This window comes from Histomonas meleagridis, assembly GCF_020186115.1.
Source record: "Histomonas meleagridis strain 2922-C6/04-10x chromosome Unknown contig_31, whole genome shotgun sequence".
Taxonomy (NCBI): domain Eukaryota; phylum Parabasalia; order Tritrichomonadida; family Dientamoebidae; genus Histomonas; species Histomonas meleagridis.
This window is the reverse complement of record NW_027150860.1, coordinates 143,850-169,880: the sequence shown is the minus strand read 5'-3', so window position 1 is coordinate 169,880 and position 26,031 is coordinate 143,850. Positions and strand designations below refer to the sequence as shown.

Below are 26,031 nucleotides of genomic sequence, written 5' to 3'. Positions count from 1 at the left end.
GAAGCCTAAAATGTTATTTATTGTTTAATGTATAGAGTTTATTTGGTTATTTATATGTTATTGAGTAATACTTCCCTAATCTGTTATCAAACCTGAAATTAAGTCTTTTTTTTTGTTTTTGAATTCAAGTGAAGATTGCCTTGTGCTTTCAAGTTGTGCCCCATGTCATACAATCCTTTGATGATGCTGTAGCCCCAAAGTTCTTTTTATCTCAAAACTTCTCTTTATTAGGGAACATTTCTGCGAGCGCATTATCTTATTCGTATTCAAAATCTCAAAAGTGTTGGGAAGCCTTCTGTAAAAGTATTACTAAAATGTTATTTATTGTTTAGTAATTTATAAGTTCTAGAGTAATAATTTCCTATGCTTTTATCAAACCTAAGTCATTTTTTTTTGAAATAAAGAACTTGTTGTTTGTAACATGTTGCATCTCCTTGATGAAGTACCAAAGTTCTTTTTATCTCAAAACTTCTCTTTATGTCCGAAATCACAGTCATCTTCAGAAAGGAAAACAAGCAGAGGTCGGTGAGAAGAAACTGTTCCTCTTTTCCAAAGCAGCTCGCGCCAACAAAGCCATCGATGTATGCTCACAGGCTCTTCTTCTAACAATGTTTTTATATAAATGTTACATGAATTACTTCTTCAAAATCGCTTCACTTGCATCGTCATTCTTCAGAATATTTGTACATATTTCACAACAAGTTCTATTTCATTAACATTTATTTACATTTACAGATTATATTTGTGCTTCAGCACCCACGTGTGCGTTCTTTTGTTGAGCACTGCCATTTGCCTTATCAAGTACTTTACTGTTTTCTCATTCTTTTTTGCGCTTTGGTCCTTTTCCAATGCTCGAATTATATCATTTGTTGTTATTTTGTTACCGTTTTTCTTGAACAAGTTTAGGATTTTGTCCTTTAAATCGATCAGTATTTCCTCGTCGATTTCGTTACTTCCTCTTACTCGCGACACTAAGTCCTTCATAAACGTATTGTTCTTCTGTAGTCGCATCAGCGCTCTTTTGTTTTGTTCTTTAGCTCTTTCCGACGCGACTACGTTTTCAGGCCTTTGGTTTGTATTATTATCATTAATGAGTTCGTCATGATTTATAATTCTTTTAATGTCTCCGTTATTAATGAATGTTTCCGTAATTCTTTTATCATCATCTTCGTCTTCTTCATCTTCATTTTCTTCATCATCAACAATTTCGTCATCGTTATAATAACTTAAGTCATCAATTGTTGCTCCAGTTGTATTTAATGTGAATAAGTCGCGAACTGTTTGAGACTTAAATATGTTCTTTTGGTTCGGTGACTTTAAGATTTTGTTCGCAAGAAATTGCTTAAAGATTTGCTTCTTATACATCTTCTCTTCAATTGTGCCAATGGTTATTAGGCGATATACGGAAACTGGTTTCGTTTGACCAATTCGCCACGCGCGTTCGAGCGCTTGGTTATCATTCGCTGGATTCCAATCGGGATCAATGATGACGACTTTATCTGCGCCAATTAAATTAACACCAACTCCGCCAACTTTAGTACTTAATAAACATGCAAAACATTCGCCATTATTAAAGCGATCCATAATATGAATCCTTTTATTAGTTTGTGTTTCGCCGTCAATTCGAAAATATGTTAAATTTAATGATTGAAATAAGAGTTCTAATAAATCTAACATGCGTAAATATTGCGAAAATAATAAAACACGGTGATTATGTCGCTTCCATTGTGGTAATAATTTCTTTAATAACTTTAATTTGCTTGAATTATCTAAATTAGTACTAACATTATCATCATCTGTTAACGCTGGATGGTTACAAATCTTACGTAAAAAATCAATCCCCGTGAAAAATTCTCCCGTTCCACGGATAATGTCACGGCATAATGGACTATCTAAAAATTGACGATAACATCTTTCTTGGATTTCAGTCAAATTGACAAAAAAGATTTGCTCAGTCTTGGATGGTAAGTTCGCTGCAACATCTTTCTTGAGGCGACGTAATAAATATGGTTTAATAAGATCACGTAATGTTATCGCGGCATGATATGCCCGATAAACTGTGATTGGCGTTGCATTGGAATACCCACCATACTTAATAGGATCAGCAAAATCTTGTTGAAAGACTTCTAATGTTCCTAATAATCCTGGGACTGCAAAATCAAATAATGACCATAACTCTAAAAGATTGTTTTGTATAGGAGATCCACTGATTACTAATTTAAAGTCACTTGTAAGTTTCTTTACATTTCGTGATATCGATGATTGATAATTTCGAATTTTATGTCCTTCATCACACATAACAATACTCCAATCTACTAATTGAAGTAACATAGAACCTTCTTCATGATGTAAAAATTCATAATTTGTTACTATAATTGAAGGGTTCCCTTCGACGTTTTGAATTATCTCTTCAGGCGTCACTTTTTGGTTACTACGTGTCGAGTGAAGTAGAATTGAATGCATTAACGGGCACCAAATGTGAAGTTCACGAATCCATTGTTGTGCGACTGTTAAAGGACATAAAATTAAGATTGGTTTGTGAATAATGTTTGAAGTATGAAGTGCATTTATGAACGTACATGCTATTGCTGTTTTACCTAAGCCCATTTCATCTCCTTCAATACCACCTGCTTGTTTTTTCCATAAGCCCCATAACCATTCAACTGCAACTCTTTGGTGTGGAAATAATGAGTCCCATATAGCTTTTGGGATATGTAATTCTTCATCAATATCATGCATTTCTAAATATGGCTCACAATGATCACGTATAAAATTATTGCGAGAATCAAAAACTTCAGGATCTGAATCATCAACTGTTAAATTAATTGAATCTTCACCTACAAAGCTAGTATGCATTACTTTATAATGCCAATACTTATTAAGTTCTTCTGATATTTCGGGCATTTGTGAATTGTTCTCGCTTGTATCTGTAACACGTTCAATTTCTACATTAAGATTTTTTGGAAGCTTTGCTTTGATTTTTTCATCTGCTAATTTTTTTTCGTATTTTTCTATGTCTTTCTTATTGCCTGACCTTCTTGCTTGTGCTAAATTTTTCTTTATATCTTCAATGCTTGATTCAGAATCTTGATTTGTTTCTTCATTTTCTTTTTGCTCCATTGAATTTACAACTTCTGCTTCATACTCACCCATGTTAACAATTTTTCCAAAATCGATATCAGATGTATCTTCTTCCTCAGACATTTTAGTGAATTCACTTAAACCCGTTTAGAACCGTGGCATTAGTGGAGAACGTTAAACGGGGGAATCCCTTTTGGAGTTTGAATAAAATTTTGTCATTTCGTGCTAATTTTCATGTGCTCTCATGTTATAATATGATATAAAAAATCTCTAATATCTATATCAAAAATTTAACATCAAGATTTTAGTAATGAACTTCTTGAACATTTTATTTTGGATCTTTAGACCCAAAACTCATTTTTTAGATTTAAAAATCGAATATAATTGTCGTTATATGTTCAATCAAATGGGAAATATGGAATAAATTAAATTAACCAAAAATTTTAACCCAGATGCTGAAGTTGACCGTTAATATATTACGGTTAAAATCGTTTTCTTCTCAATCGATTGAGACCATCTCCAATTTTTAAAAAATTAATTTTGTGATTGGTCGATTTCAGGATATGACACTAAATCTAAATGCATTGCTTGGGCTGAAAAATAGGCATTTTTAAAATTTGATAGTGGCTTTGGAATAAGAAAATTCATCTCGATAAAAAATTAAAAAACAAAATTCATGATAAATACATATTTATTATTAGTATATCTATTATAGCTTGGTCTTAAAAAGAAAATTTTTCTGTTAAAGATGAAATGTTTTGTGAAAGATATGGATATGCTTGAATTGTAGTTATTATTTGAGAAGGTAAAATTAAAGCATGATCCGAACCCGAAAGTTTAGAGATGCTTAAACTGTGTTTAATTATGAAAATTATGTATTGATATAATTGATGATATATATCAACAATTGCCATTTGATCAATTTTAATATTTCTTTCAAGTAGAGTACGTGAAACACGTAGAGATAATTGGCTAAGTGATGGTATAGTTCCACTTTCAGATGCTTTGAAAGAAAATAATTTGTTATTTTCAGTCAAATTAAATTTATGTTCTTTGTTATGAATTTCAACTTCATTTCTTGGGATTGCAATTCCTGGCGGTGGTATAGTTGAAAAATGTGCATTGAATATTAAAGAACGAATCAACTCATTATGAAGAATTCTAGATTTATTGGTTGTTAAGAATTTTTTCATAAGTTCATCATATTTTTGTTTTGTGCATTGCCCTCTTAAAAATTTTGTTAGGGTAATCCAGTATTCATCATTTTTTACAATTTTAATAATTTTATTTTTTAAGGAAAGAACATCTTTCCTACTTGTATACATTTCAGGTACACCATAAATTTTTGGTTCGAATGATGTACCAAAGACTTGGACCCCTTCTGAAACATTCGCCATTTTTTTCCAAGTTAACGTATTCCCGCAAATAGAATAAACGGCCTTCATTTAAAAATGTTTTTATGACACTTTTGAATAATCCACCCAAAAGTGCACTTTCGTTAATCATCATGATGTCAAGCGATACCACCTCTCAAAGCCATGATGTCAACAATGCCAATACTTCTTGTTCCACAGACATCAAAAAAGATGATTATGAAGATCTATATACACATATTGCACCATTAGAACAGATTATATTTAAAAGAATTGAAGAAAATTTTGACTCATCAGTTGAACAAACATTGGATTTATTTGATTCAACATATCCATCTTCATTTTGTCATGTCATAAGTGATTTAATTTACTTTGCATTATGCTCAAAAATGAATATAGGCGATATATACATTGATTATTTAGAAGCAATTCAAACAAAAGGCGAAAATAACAAAAGCAAAAACATAATTGAATTCTTTAAGAATTATCTATGGAAAATTAATTCACAAGAATCATATTATTTAATCGAAAAAATGATCGAACATAATTTAATTGATGCAAGCATTACTGAAAATATCGAATCCAAATATTTTGCACATTATAGAACAGAAAAAGAAAACAAAAGAAAATATTATAAAGATTCATTTAGTGATTCTTTTCTCGAAAATTATGAAGAACTATCAAAAAACAATTGGGAACTTCATAAGCAATTAATTAAAGAAGCAGTTAATCCAAACGAAATTGCAAAAATAATTCGAAATGATAATATCGAAAAACTTCAAGAAATATCATCACAAACAAATTTTGATTTCAATCAAGAGATCAAGCCATCGTTATATGAACGATATTCATTAATTAACCATAAACATGTTAATTTAATTGATTATGCAGCATTTTTTGCTTCTATTAAATGTTTTAAATATTTACTTATGAATGGAGCGAATGTATATAACACAGGGAAATATGCAGTCGCAGGTGGGAATCTAGAAATCATTCATTTATGTGTGCAAAATCATTCATCATTTGAAGGTTCTTATAGAGTTGCAATTAAATTACATAAAAATGATATCTTTAAATATATCTATGAAAATAAATTAGAAAAATTAGTTGATCAAGATAATGATAATGAAGATAAAACTTTGTTATACAGTTCTATCTTTTGTGTTCACAGTGGAAATTATGAAATTCTTTCATTTTTGGAAAAAGAAGGTTTAGAAATCGAAAATTTGAATATTAATGAATCAGCAAGAATTGGAAATTTATATCTTGTTAAATATTTTCTTCGAAACAAAGAATTTCCGAAAAATCTTTTGTTCAAAGCATTAGAATCTGGAAATATCGAACTTATTAAATATGTTTTAGTACACAGCAATGTTAATTTAAATGAAACAGATGTTATTTTTAATGATTTAAAGTTTGTTATGATAATTTAAAATTTGTTTTCATTATTTGATATTTGTTATAATAATTTTTTATATCTTTTTATATTTTTCGGCGCCAATCCATATATCAATAAAAAGTAAGAACACAGAAATAGTTAAATTACTTTTAAAACAAAAAGGAATTGATATTAATGCATCATATATTTAATATATCGATTTCATATCGATCTTATATATTTTGTGTTTGTTTTTTAATTATAAAATTTATCTTAATAATTTGATATTTGTTTTATTAACTTGAAATTTGTTCATATAATTTAAAATTCCTTTTTATAATTTGGAACCGCACTTCATATAGCAATTAAAAAAAAGAATATCGAAATAGTTAAAATGTTTTTAAAACAAAAAGGAATAGATGTTAATGCAATATATATTTGTTATCATAATTTTATGTTTGTTTTAATAAAATAAGATTTATTTTGATGATTTCATGTTTATTTTAACAACAAAATATTTGTTTTAATAATTTGAAATTCATTTTGATGATTTTATTTTTCTATTTATAATTTGGAATGGCACTTCATTTAGCAATTAAATGTGGAAACATAGAAATTCTTAAATTACTATTAAAACATAATGGTTTTGATATTAATGAACTATATGTTTGTTTATATAATTTTATGTTTATTTTGATATTTTAAAGCCTATTTTAATATTTCGGAATTTATTTTGATGATTTTATATCTGTTTTAAAAATTTAATGTTTATCTAGTTAATTTGGAATTAGTATTAATAATTTTATATTTCTTCGTATGATTTGGAACAGCTCTTCATTTAGCAGTACAAAACAACAATGTAGAAATGGTTAAATTACTTTTAGAACAAAATGGAATTGATGTTAATGCATTATATATTGATTTTGCTGATTTCAAATTTATTTTAATTATTCGATATTTATTTTAATTATTCGATATTTTTTTTAATTATTTGAACTTTGTTTTAATGATTTAATGTATATTATATTTATTCAAGATTTGTTTTAATAACTTAAAATTTCTATTTATGTTTTGGAACAGCACTTCATTTAGCTGTAGAAAACAATAATGTAGAAATAGTTAAATTGCTTTTAGAAAAAGGAATTGATATTAATACAAAAAATTTTTGTTTATTCTCTTTAATGTTTATTTAAATAAATTAATTTTTTTATAAATATTTTGATGATTATTTATATTTTTTGAAACTGCGCTTATGATCGCAAATAAAAATAACAATACAGAAATAATCAAATTACTTGAACAAAAAGATCAAACAGATACTTAATGATTGTAAAGTATTCGAAGAATTCTAAAAAAATATCGAAATAGATTTGTTTTACCAATTAATTACAATGTTAACATATATACAGTCTATCATATAGCCAAAGACTAGTTCAATTCGCCAAAGACTAATTTCAATATCCTTTCAAAATCCTCGCTTTTTGATATAATTGTGTAGGAAAATTTCATCACATTTTTGTGAGCATAGAAAATTGAAAGTACTTGCGTTTTTGCAATTGAATTCCATAAAATTCTGAGAGTTTTGGTCTGCAATCAAATGAATGAAATAAATTCAATACTTTATATTACTTTTTCTAATAATATCGTTCCAAATTATCGAATGCAAGTTATACGTCCCTTATGGATGTCTGAAGAGCAATGGCAAATAGTTAACGCTAGAAAAATGGGTGCAAGCTATGATTATATAATTTCACAATATCAGCTGAGTAACAGAGAAGCCCTATGCAGATGTTTAACAAGATCAGCTCTTGGACTTCCTTGGTGCCGAAATTATGCAGGAGGAAGTGACCCATATTTATGCTCTGAAGATCAAAGCATTTTAATTCAAGATATTATGGATGGAATCGCAGATTTAAATTGTTTGTCGAAATCCCAAGTTATAGATCTTGCACACACGCTCAAAATAAATCGTGCTTTATTAGCAAGAAGATTTCTTCTTTCTTTGGGCTGCCCTAAATTATCAGAGAAAATCGATTTGACGCCACCTGAGCCTGGTAAAGGGTGGCTCTTCAGTTTCTGTGAGCAGAACAATATTAGCATGGTTTGGCGTGAGAACCTTGAAGAAATTAGAAGGGTTCAATGTACCAGCGCAAGGATAAAATGATGGATCTCATCATATAGAAACATCATCGATAGTTATGATCGAAGAATGCTATTTGATATGGATGAGACCACAATTACTACATCATCCAGAAAATTTAAAGTTTTAACAATAGATTCACTTGGAATTAGATCCAAACCAGGTAAGGATGAACACATAACAGCCTGTGTTACCGTTGGCACATATTGTTCGTTTTTAAAGCCTCATATAATTCTTCAAAACAAGAAAAAACTTCCAAAAGATTTGGCTAGTTTCTGTTCTCAGGCTCATTTTTACAGTACACGTACAGGCTGGATGCTCAAAGAAACCTTTCTTCAATATGCAATAAATCTCGGAGCAGATTTATTTAATTGGAGGAAAACACTACCATCACCATTATGTAACCAAAGGATTTTGCTTATTGTTGATGGTCACGGATCTCGCAAATTTCCTGATGTCATGCGTCATTTGTTCTCATTGGGCATTGATATACTAACATTATTAGGTCACTGTACACATGTGCTTCAACCATTTGATGTATAATTAGCAAGTTCACTTAAATGGGAAATCACCAGAGAAATTGAAAAAATAATATCAAAGATTAGAAATGGGATACTCTCTGTAGCAATAACTGATACTGGGACTCGGAGGTGGATACTCGTACATTCTTTTCTCGAAGTCTTTATGAAGACATGCACCATATGGAAAACTCAAGAGGCTTTTCAAAGATCACACCTCTTTGAGTATCCTGAACAAGTTGTTTCAGATTTAATAAGAGAATCTGAAGAAGATTTTCCTGAAGATTGAATCAACAGTAAATATTTTGGAAACATTGAAACATTAAACGAAGCTCAATTAATGTATAACAAAGCAGTACATCCAATCGTGACACTTTCACCTCTAGAAGTAAGTCTTGCTATTTCGGGGCAAAGAAGTTGGATTCTTACGCCCTTGGCTCGATATTTTTCATAAAATATCCTCTTTCAAAAATCTTTGATAATTTCAATCGATGAGATTCTATCAATTGTTGAAATTACATATTTAAAATTTCTACTTTTTCATATGCCTATTGAAATTAGTCTTTGGCTAATTGAATGAGTCTTTGGCTATATGACAACTAGTTGTTAAAATTTAATAATTAATTCTATTTTCTGTGTTTATTTATATATTTTTTCCAATAAAATAATGTGAAATTATTATTGATGCATATTTCTAGAATTTATCATTATTCCCAGACACCACATAGCAGAGCAGAATGGAAAGAATACAAAAAAAATTTTTTATTTCCAGAAAATTAACACTTTATGAAAAAGTTTGATTTTTAGGGTGATCAAAACGTTTCAATTTCATTTCACTTCACTTGTATTGAAAAAGTGAAATCAACTCATGATGTCCTCACAAAAAAAGGATGGATTTTACAAGAAGAAATGTGTTTACGAATGTACTTGAGAATCAGATGCCAAAAAACACACAAGCAAATACTCTAGGACCAAAAGTAAGTGAAAATGAGGAGAGTTCACCAATAATATTTGTTGATAACAAATACCAAATTCGGTGGGCAATACATAATTTTTCACATCAACCAAATGTCATTGAATCTCCTCTTTTCACGTGTGTGCAAATTAAACTTAAATTTCGATTATCTTTTTTGGAAAATAAAGTAATATTAACATCAAATTTCATTGAATTTCCAGGTCAGTGCCCTCAATACATGGGTGTAATTTGTAATTCAAATCCATCTAATTCTTCAATATTTCGTTCGTACTTTGTTTTTGAAAATAAATCATTTGAACATTCCAACGTTTTTCCGAATGTAACTCGTCAAATATTGACTGAGCAAAATGGGTGGCTTATAAATGATTCTTTATTTGTTCAAATCGAGATAGTTCAACCTCCACCCAAAACCCCAATGATTCGAACAAACTCATTCAAAAAGCTTGTTTCAAACATCTCTTTTTTCAAAGGTAAATATTTATTTGACTGGCCAATTGACAAAAGTGACATTAATTCTGAGAGTTTTGAATCTCCCAAATTTCGATGCGGAAATATTTGTTTTGACATCACATTAATCCAAAAGAATGGAACTGCTTCACTTACATTTAATTTCCAACTTAAAAAACCAACAAATATACAAATTAAAGGAGCATTAAAAAATGTTATTTCTAATTTGTCCAAAACATTTTCATTTTCAAAGTTAGTTACACCAACTGAAAACATTTTAACAGAACAAATCTTTGATGATTTTCCTTCTATTCTTTCACAGTTCGGATTTTTAAGTACAGAAGGAAATTATACTTTTGATTTCGAATTAATTCATACTGAAGAAAACATAAATAATCAAAAGCCAAAGCAACTTGAACTCGAATCTTTTATGTTACCATCAAAACCAACAAATGTGAACACAATATCTAAGATCGAGATACCATTATTTGTATTAAACGAAGCACAAAATTCATCAACACAATATAATGGTATCATCAATCAAGGATCCACAAGTTATTTAAACTCATCGATCCAATATTTATATCATATTAATGCATTCCGTAATTTTATTTATCATATCGAAACTACAAATCCACAAAATACTGTTGTCAAAAGTTTACAGAGTTTATTTGGTATGCTCGAATTAGGTCATTCTTCATGTTCAACTAAGGAACTTACTAAAAGTTTTGGTTGGACTGATGAGAAATCTTCTCAATATTTTAAGATTCAAGATTTTCTTCAATATTTTCTTGATAGACTTCAATCTGAAGTTGGACAAGTTAATGAATTAAAGAATATAATTCCATCATTTTTTCAAGGGACTATAAATCATTATATAATTCACATACAGAATGGAAAAGAAAATTCATCGAATGAAAGATTTACAATTTTATCATTAAGCACAAATAATTATAATAATTTATTTGATGCATTTAAAAATAATTTAATTAAAGAACAAAAAGAAATTATTTTAAGCAATGCAAATGAAAACGAAGAAATAATTAAAGGAAAGAAAATCATTTCATTACCTTCAGTATTACAAATTTATCTTAATAGAGATACAAATCAACATAAACAAAATAATTTTTCAATGAAAAGACAAGATGATAATTATTTTGAATTTCCAGAAGTTATAAATTTTTCGGAATTAATTCCAACAGAAACTTCTAATTTCCATTTATATTCTGTTATTGTTCAATCAGGAATTCCAGGGAAAGAATTTTATTATATATTTTTACGTCCAAATCTTAATGATGAATGGTATGAATTTAAAGATAGTTCTGTATGTAAAGTAAGTAAAGAAAATGCAATTCAAGATAACTATGGAGGTGAATTAGCACCAAATATTTTGAAGTCATATTATGCTACAATGTTAATTTATGTTAAAGAAACAGAAATTCCGAATTTTTTTCAACAAAATTTAATCGATGATATTCCACAAAAAATAAAAGATATTGTTCAACAAAAAGAAATTATTAAAGAACATGAAAATGCACTAAAAAAAATGCATGAGAATATGGTGATAATTTCGGTATTAAAAGAAGAGAACATTAAAGAAGCAACAATTAATCATGTGAGAATGATTCAATCAATTCAAACAGAAAAGATTGAAATGAATCAAAATTTAACATATTTCGATTTATATGAAGGAATTGGTATTCAAAACATACGAATTTGGATATTTTATAAGAATAGTGTTGTACCAAATCGAATCATACCGAAAGTTACCACAATGAAACTCCAAAATCTTGTTGAAGGATTACCAAACAAAGAAATCAAAATATTTGTTCAAGAAATTCAACCAAATGAAAACGTCGAAATCGAACCAAATTCTATACTTTTATTTATAAAATTCTTTTTTTCACATATTAAATGTCCATTACAATATATAAAGAGTATTGTCTTTAATTATAATCAACCAATAAAAGATATTTTTAATGACATCTCCAAAACAATTGGAATTCCCGAAACAGAACCAATTCGAATATTAATAGAAAACGATAAATTACCTAATGATATACCCAAATTACTTAAAAATGATTTAAGTTGTTCTGAACAATCGATTGAAAATGCATCTGTTTTAATATTTGAACTTGTTAATGATAACATATTTGAACCACCAAAAGAAATATGTTTAATTAATGAGGAAGAAACAGAATTAAATCAAGAAGTTAATGAATATCCGATTTTTGATTATTTCGATTATTTCGAACCAATACAATATAAATCGGTACAAGAATATTATCCATTCTTCGATACCAAAGTTGAATTTGATTTAGCATTCATCAGACAAATCGATAAAATATTTGGAACATGTCGAATTCCACTTTCGATTACAATTCCAAATCTTAAAGTATTCATTGCTAAAATAATGAACATTGATTATTCGCCAAATAGTAATACAATTGTGTTACATAAAATGAACGTGATGACTAAAATGCCCGGAAACATTTTGGATCAAGTGACTTCGATACAAACAAAGAAGAAAAACGAAAGAGAAATTTTATTTTTCGGATTTCTACCAAATGTAAGTGAAGCCCAATTCCTTCAATTAATACCTATAAACGTGCAGTTTTCATATGACGCTATTAAAATATTCCATGAACAATGTATTTACGTGCCAAAAGAAGTGAAATGTATTGAAATTTTGGACATGTTCATTCAATTTTCGGGAATAAGTAAAATAGAGGGGCCGTTTAGATACTTGGTGATAAATTCAAACAAAATCGATATGATTTTGAACGAAACCGACAATTTCACTCAAATATACAGTACACTCAGAATCGAAAAAGTGCTGCACTCACAATTAGGAAATGGAAACACGAAGTTAATACAAATAATTTGTAAAGATGGACCAAACATTCACCCGCCATTTCTGCTGGAATTTAGCCCTAATGAAATGTTTTTGGCATTAAAAGTTAGAATTGGAATGTTATTGAAAATTGACCAAGAGGAGATCAACCAATTTGATTGCAAGTTAAGAATTGCAATCGGATTGGGTATGATACAGTTGGATGACTCAACTTTGATGAATCAGAAAATTACATATAATTCGGAAATTATCATGATAAAATAATACATAGAAGTATCTGTGGAATCAGAAAACGATAGTTGTTCTTCACTATCTTAGAGCAACGAATGAAAATTAAAATGTTGAAATTTTGTTATTTCAATGATAAATTTCATGTTTTTAAGTTTAGCTTAATAAAGTGTTTTTAGCTTTAATTTTTTTTAATAAAATTACTTGGAGGAAAACATAGTTTGCGTTTTTGAATTATAATTATATCTTCAATCGATTAAATTTGATACAAACACATATCAAAAGCTCAATGAATTTCTTGCTGTTTGAGGAAAAGAAATTTATTAAACAAAAACTCTTTAAATTAACGAATCTCGAAATTAAGAAATGACATGTGATGTTAAAAATCAGCAAATAACCAATGGGCGACTGTTTGCTCAGCGTTTTCCATTTAGTTAAAGATCAAAGCAACTTTGAAGGCTGCCTTTCCATTTACTATTCTAATTATATTCCTACATTATCTTTTGTACGTTATTCAGTCCCAAATCTAAATCTTAGCGTTTTTCCATTTAATACAATGACACAAATTGTCACAACAATTGAAGAAAACAAATACGAAATCTCGTTTCTTCTATCTGGTCAACCAGCCCCAACGATTTTTTCATTTTCATCTAAATATGATGTATGGACATTTATTCAAATCACTGTTGCAAACGGCATTATACGTTCTGTTCCAGATCAACCTAATACATGGGCCACATCAGGTTCTGGTCGCCCCTCTGATACAATTGAATGGATTTTCGAAAATTCACCCTCACAAAATACATTAACCACAATACATCACAACTCTTGTACTCCTTATTTTCAGTCTTCCCTTGGTGCCAACTTTTCATTTTCAGCGCACAGAGACATCCTCCAAAACCTCATTTCCCATGGCAAAAATTTACCATTTTACCCTCAACTGCAAAAACCGCTCGACAAGTCTCAATTTGAGAAATTCTATAGTTCGAATTCAAAGCTCAAAGAATATTTGGCGGTTAGGAGGCAATGGCAACTTCGCATTTCAGAACAATACAGAATACGATCACAACACAATCAAAAAGTGGAAATGTTAACTCAAAAATTGCTTAACGTTCAATGGAGCAAAAAATCTGTTTCCTTGGTATACAATGTCGTAAGGACAATGATAACCTTTGCCCCAGAATTATCTTATGATGATAGCATTTGTGATATCACACTTTTTATTGCCGAACTTGTTTTAGATGATTTAGAAAAAGATGACGATGAATCTCAATCAAAGTTATTCTGGGTACTAAACGCAGTTCTGTTTGAGTTCGGTCAATCTCAATGGTATACAAATCAAGAACAATCCAAATCAGATCTAATAAATGACATAATTGAGATCATGGCATGTTTATATCCAGCAGTTGGGTTCTTTATCAGCTACGAAGACTACGAAATGTTCAAACATTGTATCAATGCTGTCGTTTCTATGTTTGTACATGTATTCAAAAAAGATCTTCTTAAAAAGTTATGGAATTTAATCTTCAAAGCAGGCGATGTAAACGCACTGTGCACGCCACTGCTTACTGCGCTATTGTTCTTTGAATTCCCGGAATTGAACAAGTCTCGAGTTCCAGATATGAATCATATCTCGAAACTTTTCAACGAAGAATATCATGTCGAAGACGAAAATGACTTTTTGGCAATCGTGGCTGCAATCGAAGAGAAGCTGCCTTTGTTCGAAAGACCTTCTGAGGTCATTGATTTCTCTTGCAATCTCTTTAAGCCTCTGTCGTTTGAATGAAGCATCAGACATTTGTATGTACTTTTTATTCAAATAAACGCTTTTAATGTGCTATTTTTTCTGTAAGATGCTGAGCCTCACATAAAGTCCAAAAATTAGGATTATTATTCAAGCAATGAGTGTTGGTGATATAAATGTACACCATTTCTACCATTTATTTATCTGTTTTGTACAAATATATTGTTAAAAATTCATAGCATTACAATAATTATGATTTTTCCGCCATATTGCGTGATATCACATGTAAAACCATTTATCAAATAAAACTGCTTTTCACAATGAATATGAATTTCCAATCATTTTTCCAACACGTCAAAAAGGATTCCACAGTTAACTATGAGAATCCACTCTACAACGAAGCAGAAGATTATCCATTCGCTGACGATTTCGATGACGAGTAAATATTTATACCAAAGTTTCTTCGACAATAAAAAGGGATTTTTGGGAATTTGTTTTTGATTAAGTTTCAGTTTAATATTTTCGTGCGCCTTTTACAGCTGAAAGGAATGAGTTCACATAAGAAATGAGTTCTCAATAGTGTTATATGAGACACGAACAACTAAACGATGCACTAATAATAGCAAATAATTGAAGCCCATTAACTTGCAATTGTATTAAATGAATAAAGAAGATCCAAAGAATTCTTATGAATAAGGAAGATGGATTAAATGACTAAATAGGGGTATTAAATAAGTACATGAGCACCAAAAGAAAAAGAAATACGTACAAAAAGAATAAAAAATATTTAAAACTGTATTAACGAATGAGTATTAAGGATCTAATGTCAAATAGTACACAAATAAAATTAATTCCATAAAACTATTTACTTTGCTGTGTACACAGACTCGTTTATCATCGTCTGGGCGTTTCCGAAATCAGAAGATATCGCATTCGATCTCCTCCTCTTTGTCACCATGTGCCACACCAAGAAAATCACAAACACGACGAATATCAAAGGAACCAAAACGCTCAAAATAATAGCTGAGTGATCTGAAGGAATATAACCTTTACATTCCCCATATCCATATTCGACATCGAGTCCACCAAAGCTATCACTATAATAAAAGCTGTGGACGAACACTTTTTTCGCAGGCACTCTTGTGAATGCACTTTTGCTTACAAAGCTCGGGTTGTAATCTCCTTCGAAGTATATACAATTAAGAGATTCACAATATTCAAACGCGTAATCTTCGATACAGTCAATACCTTCACCAAGTTCGACATGTGTTAATGCGGAACATCTTGAGAAAGCAAATTGTTCAATTCGTTTGATATTCGGAGGGAATGTAACATGTGTTAACATTGAACAATCTTCGAATGTATGGTTCGAAATTGTTGTTAATCCTCTTCCGAATGTAATTTCCTTCAGACTTTTACAGTAATTGAACGCATAATTGCCGACGTATGTAACCGAGTCTGGGAATGTGAATGATGTAAGTTCACGACAAACACTAAATGCATCTTGACCAATGTATGTAAGGTTATCACTGATGACAATATCACTTAAACAATAACATAAATTAAACAAATATTCCGATATTATTCGTATGCCAGGTATATAGGCGTAACGTAGCTTTCTACAATCCTGAAATCCGGATTTTGATATATTCACTACATTCGGTATTTCAATCCGTTCTATGTAATAACAATTTTCAAATGCATTTGATCCAATCGTAAAGTTATCATACGTTGACTGAGGGATTGTTATGTTAATAAGGTTATGACATGATGAGAATGCTGACTCATTAATATATTGTAAGTGATTCCCAAATTTAATCGATGATATTTTACTTGAATAAAATGCATAAGCGCCAATGATTGAAACTGTTTCAATGTTCACTTCTATTATATCATCATCTTTATAAAATTGTCGACTGTAAATTTCATCTCCTTTTAATAAGGTAAATGATTTAATGACAAGGCGCTTCATAATTCCTTTGAGGGATTCATAACTTTTACCAAGAGTTAAGTTATAGAAGACGCAATAAGTAAACATGTCACTGTATACATTTTTAAATACATTATCTCCAATTGTTAAGTTCTTAAATTTACATGAATAAAAGCCATAACTTGAAATGGTGGTAAGTGATTCTGGTAATTTGATATCCGAAAGTAAATTGCAATTATAAAATGCATATTCATCAATAGATAAAAGACCTTCAGAGAAGTAGACATGTCCCAACGATCGACATTCATAAAAAGCACGCGTTTCGATCTCTGTGACTTCTTTCGGGATGACAATGCTCTCTAATGATGTACATGATGAAAATGTACTGCTCGTAATTTTGGTTATTTTGGGTAATGTTACAGTGGTTAAGTTCTTGCAATAATAAAAAACTTTGTTCCCAAACATTAAACTGACTTCGGAGGTAAGATTAACAGTTTGTAGGTTCGAACAACCATCAAATGCATTGTCACCGACACTCGTGACGTTTGTGATCGTGACTTCGGTCAATGAATGACATTCGGAGAATGAATATGAACCAAGTTCTTGAAGTGAGTCTGGGAAATTAATAGATGTCAAATTTTGGCATTGATAAAATGCATACGAATGAATAGATGTGACCGTGCCAGGAAGAGTTACACTAACTAATGATGAACATGAATCAAATGTTGATGATGGAATTGAACCGATAATCAAATTATCAAAATAAACATACTTCAATCCGCTGCATTTATAGAATATGCTGCTTTCAAGTGATGCACTCTCTTTTGAACTTATATTGACTTTGACTAAATTAGTACATAAATAAAATGCTTTTTCTCCAATCGTTGTGATATTTGGAATATTAACTTCTTGCAAATTTTCACAGTAAGAAAATGCTTTTTCTCCAATCGTTGTGATATTTGGAATATTAACTTCTTGCAAATTTTCACAGTAATAAAATGCTTTTTCTCCTATGTTTTTAAGTGATTCAGGAAACATAAAGTTAAAAAGAGAACCGCATGTATAAAATGCACTGGCACCAATCTCTGTGAAGTTCTTGCCACTAGAAAATGTAACAGTCTGAAGATTGGGACATGACGAAAAAGCATATGATGATATTTCATTAAGTGAATCGCCAATTGTAACTTTTGTTAAAACAGGCCATTCGTAAAATGCACGACTGGCAATGGTATAAACGCCAACTCCAATTTCAAGATATTGAGTAGTTTCTTGAAAATCAACATAATCATTTTGACGAATAACATCTTTGTCTTTGATAACAAGAGTGTCACTACACAAAACAAAGCAATTAAATATTCCTGAAATAAGAAGGATATCCAATAGCATTATGCTGTTGTGCTTTGGAATAGGTTAGAGTATTGAAAATTTGTGAAGCTTAAACCGTCCAAATGAAACCACATAAAGGGACCTGAAAAACGATCAAAACATGACTTAACATCTCTATCGTTATGTAAAGTTTGTAAAAAGTCGGCCTAAAAATAATTGAGTCTTAAGGATAATCATGTTAAAACAAATACATCATTGCCCAAACAACCACAAATTAACTTTTCAGAAAGTCTATCAATAAAACCTTTCGGATAATATTATTTGGATAAAGAACATATTCTATGGTTTTTTATGACATTTCGTTAATTGTCATGTTGGAACAATATAACGAAATATAAATTCAACATAATGCTAACCATACCCAATTCGAAAGAAATATAATGCATCATGTATCCTATTTTAAAAATAGCTTCACAGATATTAATATCCAAAATCAACCTTATCAAAAAAACCAATTTATTTCATGTCAAAATAAATTGTGAGTTTTTGTTTTTGACAAAAATACCAAAAAAAATTATTTTAGGTTTCAATTATTAGGATTAGTTTCTTCCAAATTCACAATCTTATCCTTATAATAAGAAAAGTTATCTGTTGTTAATATCACTAATTCTCTTTTTGATTTTATATGATTTTGTGTAAATGGATTTACCTTTTTTTGAGTCAAAAGTTTCAACCAGGTACTATAATCCAGTACATACCCATCTTTAGAAATGGTTGGAGTTTGCATTGGTTGCATTGTTATTTGATCAATGTGTCCTGGAATTGGATTCAAGAATATATATTTCTGGAGTTTTGTCTGTTTTTCACCTACTTTAAAGGTTGCTCCATTAAAAACAAATGATAATGAATTTATCGAAAATTCATCATCAATATACTCATGATCTGAACTTTCGTCCATATTCGGAAGCCGTCCGTTTTTACTTAATTTAGCATACATGTATCTACATTGGTTTACAGATTTTGTTTTAAGATAATGAGATATCGATTTAAAATCTTTACCATACTCTAAATATAATCGCTTGAATTGAACAACTTCGGAGCGTCGCCATTCTTTCTTTATGGTTTGTTTTTCATCTTCAAATAATTTATCTTCATTTATTTCAAAAAGATATTTATTTGCAATCCCATACTCAGCACTTGGCTTCCTTTTAAAGCACCTTTTACTTGATTCTTCAATAATAGTTTTAATAAAAGTTTGATCTTTTAATTTTTCTTTCATAATTTGGGTATCATCTTTACAGAATTCTAGTGCAATAAAAAAATCAACTGGCCTTCCTCTTGGCCATATTTTAAGAAAATCTATAATGTTTGTATTTACTTTTTTAATTCGAAAATTAAAAATTGTTTTCCTATAATTCATAATGGATTTTGCTGTTTCTTGATCAATATCTTCAGGGGGTGGAGGAATAAAATCAATTCCATCATCTAATGTTAGAGATGATGAATCCAAATTTGATTGATCCATTATTTATTATTTCTTTTTAGAAAAAGTTTCTTACATCAGTGAGGACATTTGAATTTTGTGAAAGTATTTTGCGTTTCATAAAAAAATTGAAATAAACAATCCATAATCGTCTTTGTGAAATCCACAAAATGTTTTATATCGCACTTTTGAGATAAAGTACTTAATACTTGTTTATCGAAGTCAGAAGAAATTTTAAACCTCAGACTATGTTTACTGTTTTCTTTTAATTTTATTCAAATATCATAAGATTCTGGACGAACCAAAAACGAAAAGTTCTTATGCTTTTCCGATTATCTCATTTATTACCAATTTCATCAGTTAATTGGATAAAGCAGTTTTAAGAAATGAAATCATTCACTATTTGAATTGATTATAATCGTTATTGACACAAATCAAAGAAATTTTTTTCCTCCACAAACAAAACGAGCTCCATCAAGTCTGGTTGGCTAAGTAAGCAAAGCTTATTTTTTAAGACGTGGGAGAAGCGGTGGTTCACGTTAGTTGGCACATGTATTTGTTATAGTAAAAATCCAGGAAAGAAAGAAAAAGTTTATATCGAATTAAAACACGCATCCTCAGTCGAACTTGCTCCAGAATGCAAGAAGCAGCCCGCGTTTAAAGTTGTTATACCAGGATCACGTACTTTTATGCTATTAGCCCCAAGTCAGGCGGAGTGCCAATCCTGGGTAGAAGCGTGCAAAAAATCCCAAAAAGGAATCGAAAACAAAAAAGAAAAGAAAGGACAGAAATTTCAAGCAGATGGAATCTGTCTTGACGATTTTAATCTTGTTCTAGTCCTTGGAAGAGGCAAATATGGAAAAATACAACTTGTTCAATGTAAACGCGATGGCGAATTATATGCGATGAAAGAAATTTATCAAAAATTTCTCGAAACAGAACAAATCGAACAAATAATTACAGAGCGCAATGTGTTACTTAAGGCGCGGCATCCGTTTTTAGTGGCATTGCATCATACATTCCAAACTCCAAGAAAAATTTATTTGATATTAGAATATGTACCAGGCAAAGAATTGTTTTCCCATCTAAAAGACGACAGCCGTTTCAGTGAGCAACGTACCGTATTATATGCGGCCGAAATTTTACTTGGCTTAGGTTATCTCCACAAATTAGGATTCATATATCGAGACTTATGTTCCGAAAATATTCTCGTTGACAAAGACGGACATCTTAAGATCACTTGTTTTAGTCTTGCGTCATTTTGTTGTTGGTATTCACCGGAATACATTGCGCCCGAAATGTTACAGCAACAGAAATGCACACGTGCAGTTGATTGGTGGAGTTATGGAACTTTAGTCTATGAGATGCTTACGGGACTTCCGCCATTCTATGATGAGAATACACAAAAAATGTATCAAATGATATTGAAAGAACATGTTGTATTTCCTTCATATGTTTCGGAAGTTGCAAAAGATTTGATTACGAAATTGTTGGATAAAAATCCTGCAACAAGATTAGGAGCATCTGAAGAAGATGTGGAAGAGATCAAGAGACATCCGTTCTTTTCTTCGTTGAATTGGAATGACGTGTTGGAAAAAAGATACACGCCAGAATGGGTTCCTGAGATAAGAAATGAAACTGATATGGATTACACATCTGATTATGTGTGTTTCCCAGATGAACTTGCTGTTACTTTTGAAGATGACACAAATATGCTGGATCAACAGGAATTCGTAGGTTTTACTTGTGGAAATGATGTTATGTTCGATGATATCTAAAAAATTTACGAAAAATTTGATTTTTAATTAGCACATCAAAATGACACTTTTTTTGCTAATGTGTTATTGTTTTGTTTTAGAAAATGAATTTTTTATGTGTTTGTGTAGTGATTTATGTTAGTGCGTTTAAATCACATGGTTTTGTCTTTATTGCAATAAAATTTATATGATGTATTTTCGAATATTTAGGTAGCATAAGAAACATCAGATTATGATAAAAATACAAAAACAAAAAATCGCAAGCTATTCATAGAAATTTCAAATATAAAGAAAAAACAAGAAAAAATATAATAGAAAACAAAAAAACAGATCAAAAAATAATAATTTCCTATCGGCCTTTTTTTTTAATCATCGTTGAAAAAATATTACAAGATTTGAAGAACTTCTTCTTGATTTGATTTTAAACCACTTGAAGCATATCATTTGGCAACAATAGGGTGTTGTTAAGTATTTCACATTTGTAATTTTTATATCATTAATGACGTAAATCTTTTCTTCCAGGAGTACTAAAATTAGACATCATTTGTTTTTCTCGATTTATTTAAGCAATTTAAAAAACTTCAAAAGTGAAGTGAAAAAAGAAAAAAAAAAAATGATAAAGAAATTGATGTTTTCTTTAGTGAAGCTTCAGCTGATCAAGCACTGGCGGCTCCACTCTATGATGGAGATAAGAAGCCTTTTCGAGAAATCCTTGGAGATTACAAAAAGAAGAGGAATATCCAAACAAAAAGGAGTAATTCGTAATCCTAATTTGGATTTACAAATATTTTTAAATTTTGAATAAAATAATAATCACGATTTTTCACAATTCCAATAAGACTTGTTTTTAATTAATAAAGTGAGTGAGAAAAGTTCATTCATTATATGCATCATTTACCTCAAAAAGCACGAAATTATAAGTTAACCTTATTTTTATGATGAAAATTTGTTTCAAAATAGTTCAGAAAATTGAAATAAAAACAACCCATTAAAATCCGACCGTTAAAATGCATGAAGAGAATCAAATTAAAATCTGTGACTATTAATTGAAAAAGTTAATAACGATTCAATTTAGCGGTTTTGGTATGAAGAAAAAAGATAACCGCATTCTGTCAAACCCCAGCAAAATGAAAAGAGAAATTATTGATAAACTCTTTAATATACAATTAACTGCAGGCTGTGATAAAGTAAAATGTTCGAACGTGTATTGTAAAAACTGTCCAAAGTTTAAATTTCCAAATTTAACTCACGATGAAATAATTATGAAAGCAAAAGAACTTGCAAATACCCCACATTGCACAAAGTTGATTTGTAAAACCCATCCTAAATATCATGTAGATCAAGATTTCAAGCAATATCTTAATTTGTTTAAAGATTGGGTGCAAGTTTTTTTAGATTCCCCAAACAAAAATATTCCAGAAATCAAAGAAAAGATTGTAATTATGAGGAAATACCTACCATTTTTATTATTTGAAAATGAAGGTTATTTGTCTATTCATAATCCTTCTCTTAATGATAAACTCTTTTTTGATTTTGTCAGTAAATTATCATCAATTCCTGAAGTTGCTGAAGACATTCAAAATATGTTACTCAAAAACATCGGAAAAATTGTTTCAAATGAACTTGGGACATATTCATCTATTCGTTCATTTATACTTTTATTCTATTTTCCAGCAATGCTTAATGCAGCCGAGCTTGATCGTATGATGAAGCCTATTATGAGGTATTTATTCTCACCACCACCTGCTGCAAGGCCAATTCTTGTTTCTTGGTTCTCAAAACTGCAAAATGCTCTCAATTCAGCTGTCGGTTTCTGTCAATTTAACATATCGACATATTTTGCAAATCACATTTCAGTTGACCCACATAACCAAACAGTTTATAACTTAGTTATAGGTCTTGGTCTACTTTTCGAAGCTAATCAAAACTCAATTTTCCACTTATCTTCACAAATTTTTTACAGTTATCATATAAACTCAAGAATTGATCCATCAAATGAAATCTCAAAATTATCAAAATCTTTCACAAGATTTCCATACGTGATATCACTCCAAAACAAGGCAAAGATTTGTCAAATCGAATCAGAAACATTAATGATGACAATGCTTTTATCTTCGGTCGTTAAGGGTTTCATCCGTTCTTTTGTCACAGACAATGTTAACATTGAGCCATTCTTTGAGGTGAACATTAGGAGAGACCATTTAATTGAAGATGCAACTCGTCAACTTATTGGTCAAAAAAAGACAAAATACTTGAAAAAATTGACAGTTGTTTTCGATGGGGAAGCAGCTGTTGATGCTGGTGGTCCATCTCGTGAATTCTTGTATTTGATATCAGAACAACTTTTTTCACCTGACTATGGTATGTTTAAAGTTGTCGAAGACCGCTATCTTTGGTTTACTATGGGAACTTATGAAAGTAATAGATCATTTATTCTTGTTGGAATAATTATTGGTCTTGCCATCTATAACTCTATTGTCTTGCCAATTCGATTTCCATATGTTCTTTTCAAGAAGATTCTCAATCCTACTCAAAAACTTAATCTAAATGATTTAAGTCAAATTGATTCTTCTCTTGCGAAGTCATTAATGGACCTTCAAGAGATGAAAGAAAGAGGAGATGACATTTCTGACTTGTGCCTTACATTCCAAGTTACATATGATGTTTTTGGAGAAAGAGTTACGAAACCATTAATTGAAGGAATGGAAGATCAAGAGGTCAACAACGAGAATGTTGACCAATACATTGATGCATATATTGACTTTATGTTAGTTAAGTCGATTGACACACAATTCCAAGGTTTTGTTAAAGGCTTTAAGAAACCTTGTCGAACGAATGCGTACTCGTTGCTTGACCCGTCTGAAATGGATATCCTTTTAAGTGGTGAGGAAGTTCTTGATTGGGGCGGCCTTAAACGGAGCGCCGAATATTCCGACGGTTATGACGCAAATTCACAGGCGGTTAAGTGGTTTTGGGAGGTTTTCAATACGTTTAATAATGACGAGAAGAAGCAATTCCTCAAATTTTCGACTGGTACTGATAGAGCGCCATTTGGTGGGTTAGAAAATGTTCATATTACATTTCAACGATCTGCAGATACAAACGCTCTTCCAGTTTCACATACATGTTTTAACATCTTCACTCTTCCCGATTATCCATCGAAAGAAATCCTTGAACGAAACGTCAAAATCGCAATCAAGTACACAGAAGGATTTGGTTTTGTCTAATTTTATAAATAATCTAAAAATACAAATAAAGCAGTTTGAATTTATTCATAATAAAATCCAATCTATGGAGCACCGGCTATCTTATCTAACTCTTGTATCATATTTTGAACCATATTAACAAGTCCCATGTCAGGTTCCAAATTGCAAAGTTCAAGCTCGTCGTCGTTGTCATCATCAGCTTCCATCCATGGGTGCTGAAGGATGTCGTCGGCAGTTGGTCTTTCATTTGGATCAACATTCAACATATTAAATAATAGATTTTCTAATTCAAAACTAATGCCTTCAGGAAGTATTATGCTACCACTGATGATTTGACGAGCTGTTTCGTGAACAATTCTCTCTGGTGGTAAACTTTCATCTGATGCCCATGGAAAATGATTTGCAACCATCGCATATAAAACTATACCGGCAGACCAAATGTCGGCTTTCATTCCGTCGTATGGTTCTTCTTTGATAATTTCTGGTGCAGCATATACTAAAGTTCCGCATGTGGTCAAAAGTAATGATCCTGGATTTTGTTGTTTGCATAAACCGAAATCAGTTAACTTAGCATGACCATTTGAAGTGACTAATATGTTTTCAAGCTTTATATCACGATGAGCAATGCCTAATTGATGAATATATGAGATGGCACTCATTATCTGTTTAAAATAGTGTCGTGCTTGGTTCTCAGGTAAACCACCTGCTGACATTACAGCATCGTTCAAATCACCTCCATCACATAACTCTATAAAGATATAAATATTTTCTTTGTCGACAATGACATCCAGAAGCTGTGTTATGCTAGGATGTCTAATTTGGCTGTGAATAATAAGTTCTTTTTTGAAATGAGAAAGGAATTCTGGATTTTTGCAATTTTCTATGTCGACAATTTTGCATGCGACCAATTCTCCTGTGGTTATGCTTTTGCATTCCCAAACGCCACCAAATGTTCCTGAGTTTAAGAATCTAATGAATTTGTAGGCACCAATCGATTGGATGGACATGCTTGTAGTGATTTGTCACTTTTTATAAAAGTTAATAGTAGTGATTTGACTAGCTTAGTTCGAATCTAACAAAAACCTATGGGTTATGATCGTTTTTTATTCAATTGAAAATATAAGGATTTCTTATGTCGGAAAATCATTATTGGGTATACTAAGAAAATAACATGAAACAACATTATGTTTTTATTTAGAGGATTAGCAAAGATTCAATATATTGATTTATTGAGTACTAAAAATAGTATTGTGAAGAGTTAGATAAAAATGATTTCATAAGGAAAGTTCATTTCTTATAAATATTTTATATAAGATATATATAATATTTCTTATGTGTTTAAATCGTTTAAATATGCACTTAATGGAAACTATATTGGAAATATAGAGATATTTTTATTTTAATTTGAATGGTAAGTAAACTGCACAAAAAAATTTATGACATAAATAATTGAATTCAATTTGATCTAAAATTGTATAAAACCGCAAATAAATTGAATACAAAATTTGGTATTGAAACCAAATGACCGTTTGGAAAAATTAGGCCTCTTTGCTTTTGTGCAAAAAAGATAGCTGTCACAGATTCTTTGGA

At 30.3% G+C, this 26,031-nt stretch overlaps 6 protein-coding genes across 6 annotated transcripts; 3 read left to right on the top strand and 3 right to left on the bottom strand.

The window, feature by feature from the left end:
* Positions 1-729: 729 nt before the first annotated feature.
* On the bottom strand, positions 730-3,204 carry GO595_005052 (DNA repair protein rhp26; the record flags this gene model as incomplete). The annotated part of the gene is made up of 1 exon (XM_067918252.1): positions 730-3,204. One exon carries the CDS (start codon positions 3,202-3,204, stop codon positions 730-732), a length of 2,475 nt encoding a protein of 824 aa, XP_067774824.1.
* Positions 3,205-13,551: 10,347 nt separating this feature from the next.
* On the top strand, positions 13,552-14,781 carry GO595_005051 (uncharacterized protein; the record flags this gene model as incomplete). The annotated part of the gene is made up of 1 exon (XM_067918251.1): positions 13,552-14,781. One exon carries the CDS (start codon positions 13,552-13,554, stop codon positions 14,779-14,781), a length of 1,230 nt encoding a protein of 409 aa, XP_067774823.1.
* Positions 14,782-15,604: 823 nt separating this feature from the next.
* On the bottom strand, positions 15,605-18,055 carry GO595_005050 (leucine-rich-repeat family virulence factor BspA; the record flags this gene model as incomplete). Its single annotated transcript, XM_067918250.1, has 1 exon — positions 15,605-18,055. The coding sequence occupies one exon, from the start codon at positions 18,053-18,055 to the stop codon at positions 15,605-15,607; it is 2,451 nt and encodes an 816-aa protein (XP_067774822.1).
* Positions 18,056-20,167: 2,112 nt separating this feature from the next.
* GO595_005049 (AGC family protein kinase) lies at positions 20,168-21,256 on the top strand (the record flags this gene model as incomplete). Its single annotated transcript, XM_067918249.1, has 1 exon — positions 20,168-21,256. The coding sequence occupies one exon, from the start codon at positions 20,168-20,170 to the stop codon at positions 21,254-21,256; it is 1,089 nt and encodes a 362-aa protein (XP_067774821.1).
* Positions 21,257-22,911: 1,655 nt separating this feature from the next.
* GO595_005048 (ubiquitin ligase) lies at positions 22,912-24,462 on the top strand (the record flags this gene model as incomplete). Its single annotated transcript, XM_067918248.1, has 1 exon — positions 22,912-24,462. The coding sequence occupies one exon, from the start codon at positions 22,912-22,914 to the stop codon at positions 24,460-24,462; it is 1,551 nt and encodes a 516-aa protein (XP_067774820.1).
* Positions 24,463-24,524: 62 nt separating this feature from the next.
* On the bottom strand, positions 24,525-25,448 carry GO595_005047 (CAMK family protein kinase; the record flags this gene model as incomplete). The annotated part of the gene is made up of 1 exon (XM_067918247.1): positions 24,525-25,448. The coding sequence occupies one exon, from the start codon at positions 25,446-25,448 to the stop codon at positions 24,525-24,527; it is 924 nt and encodes a 307-aa protein (XP_067774819.1).
* Between the last annotated feature and the right edge of the window lie 583 nt (positions 25,449-26,031).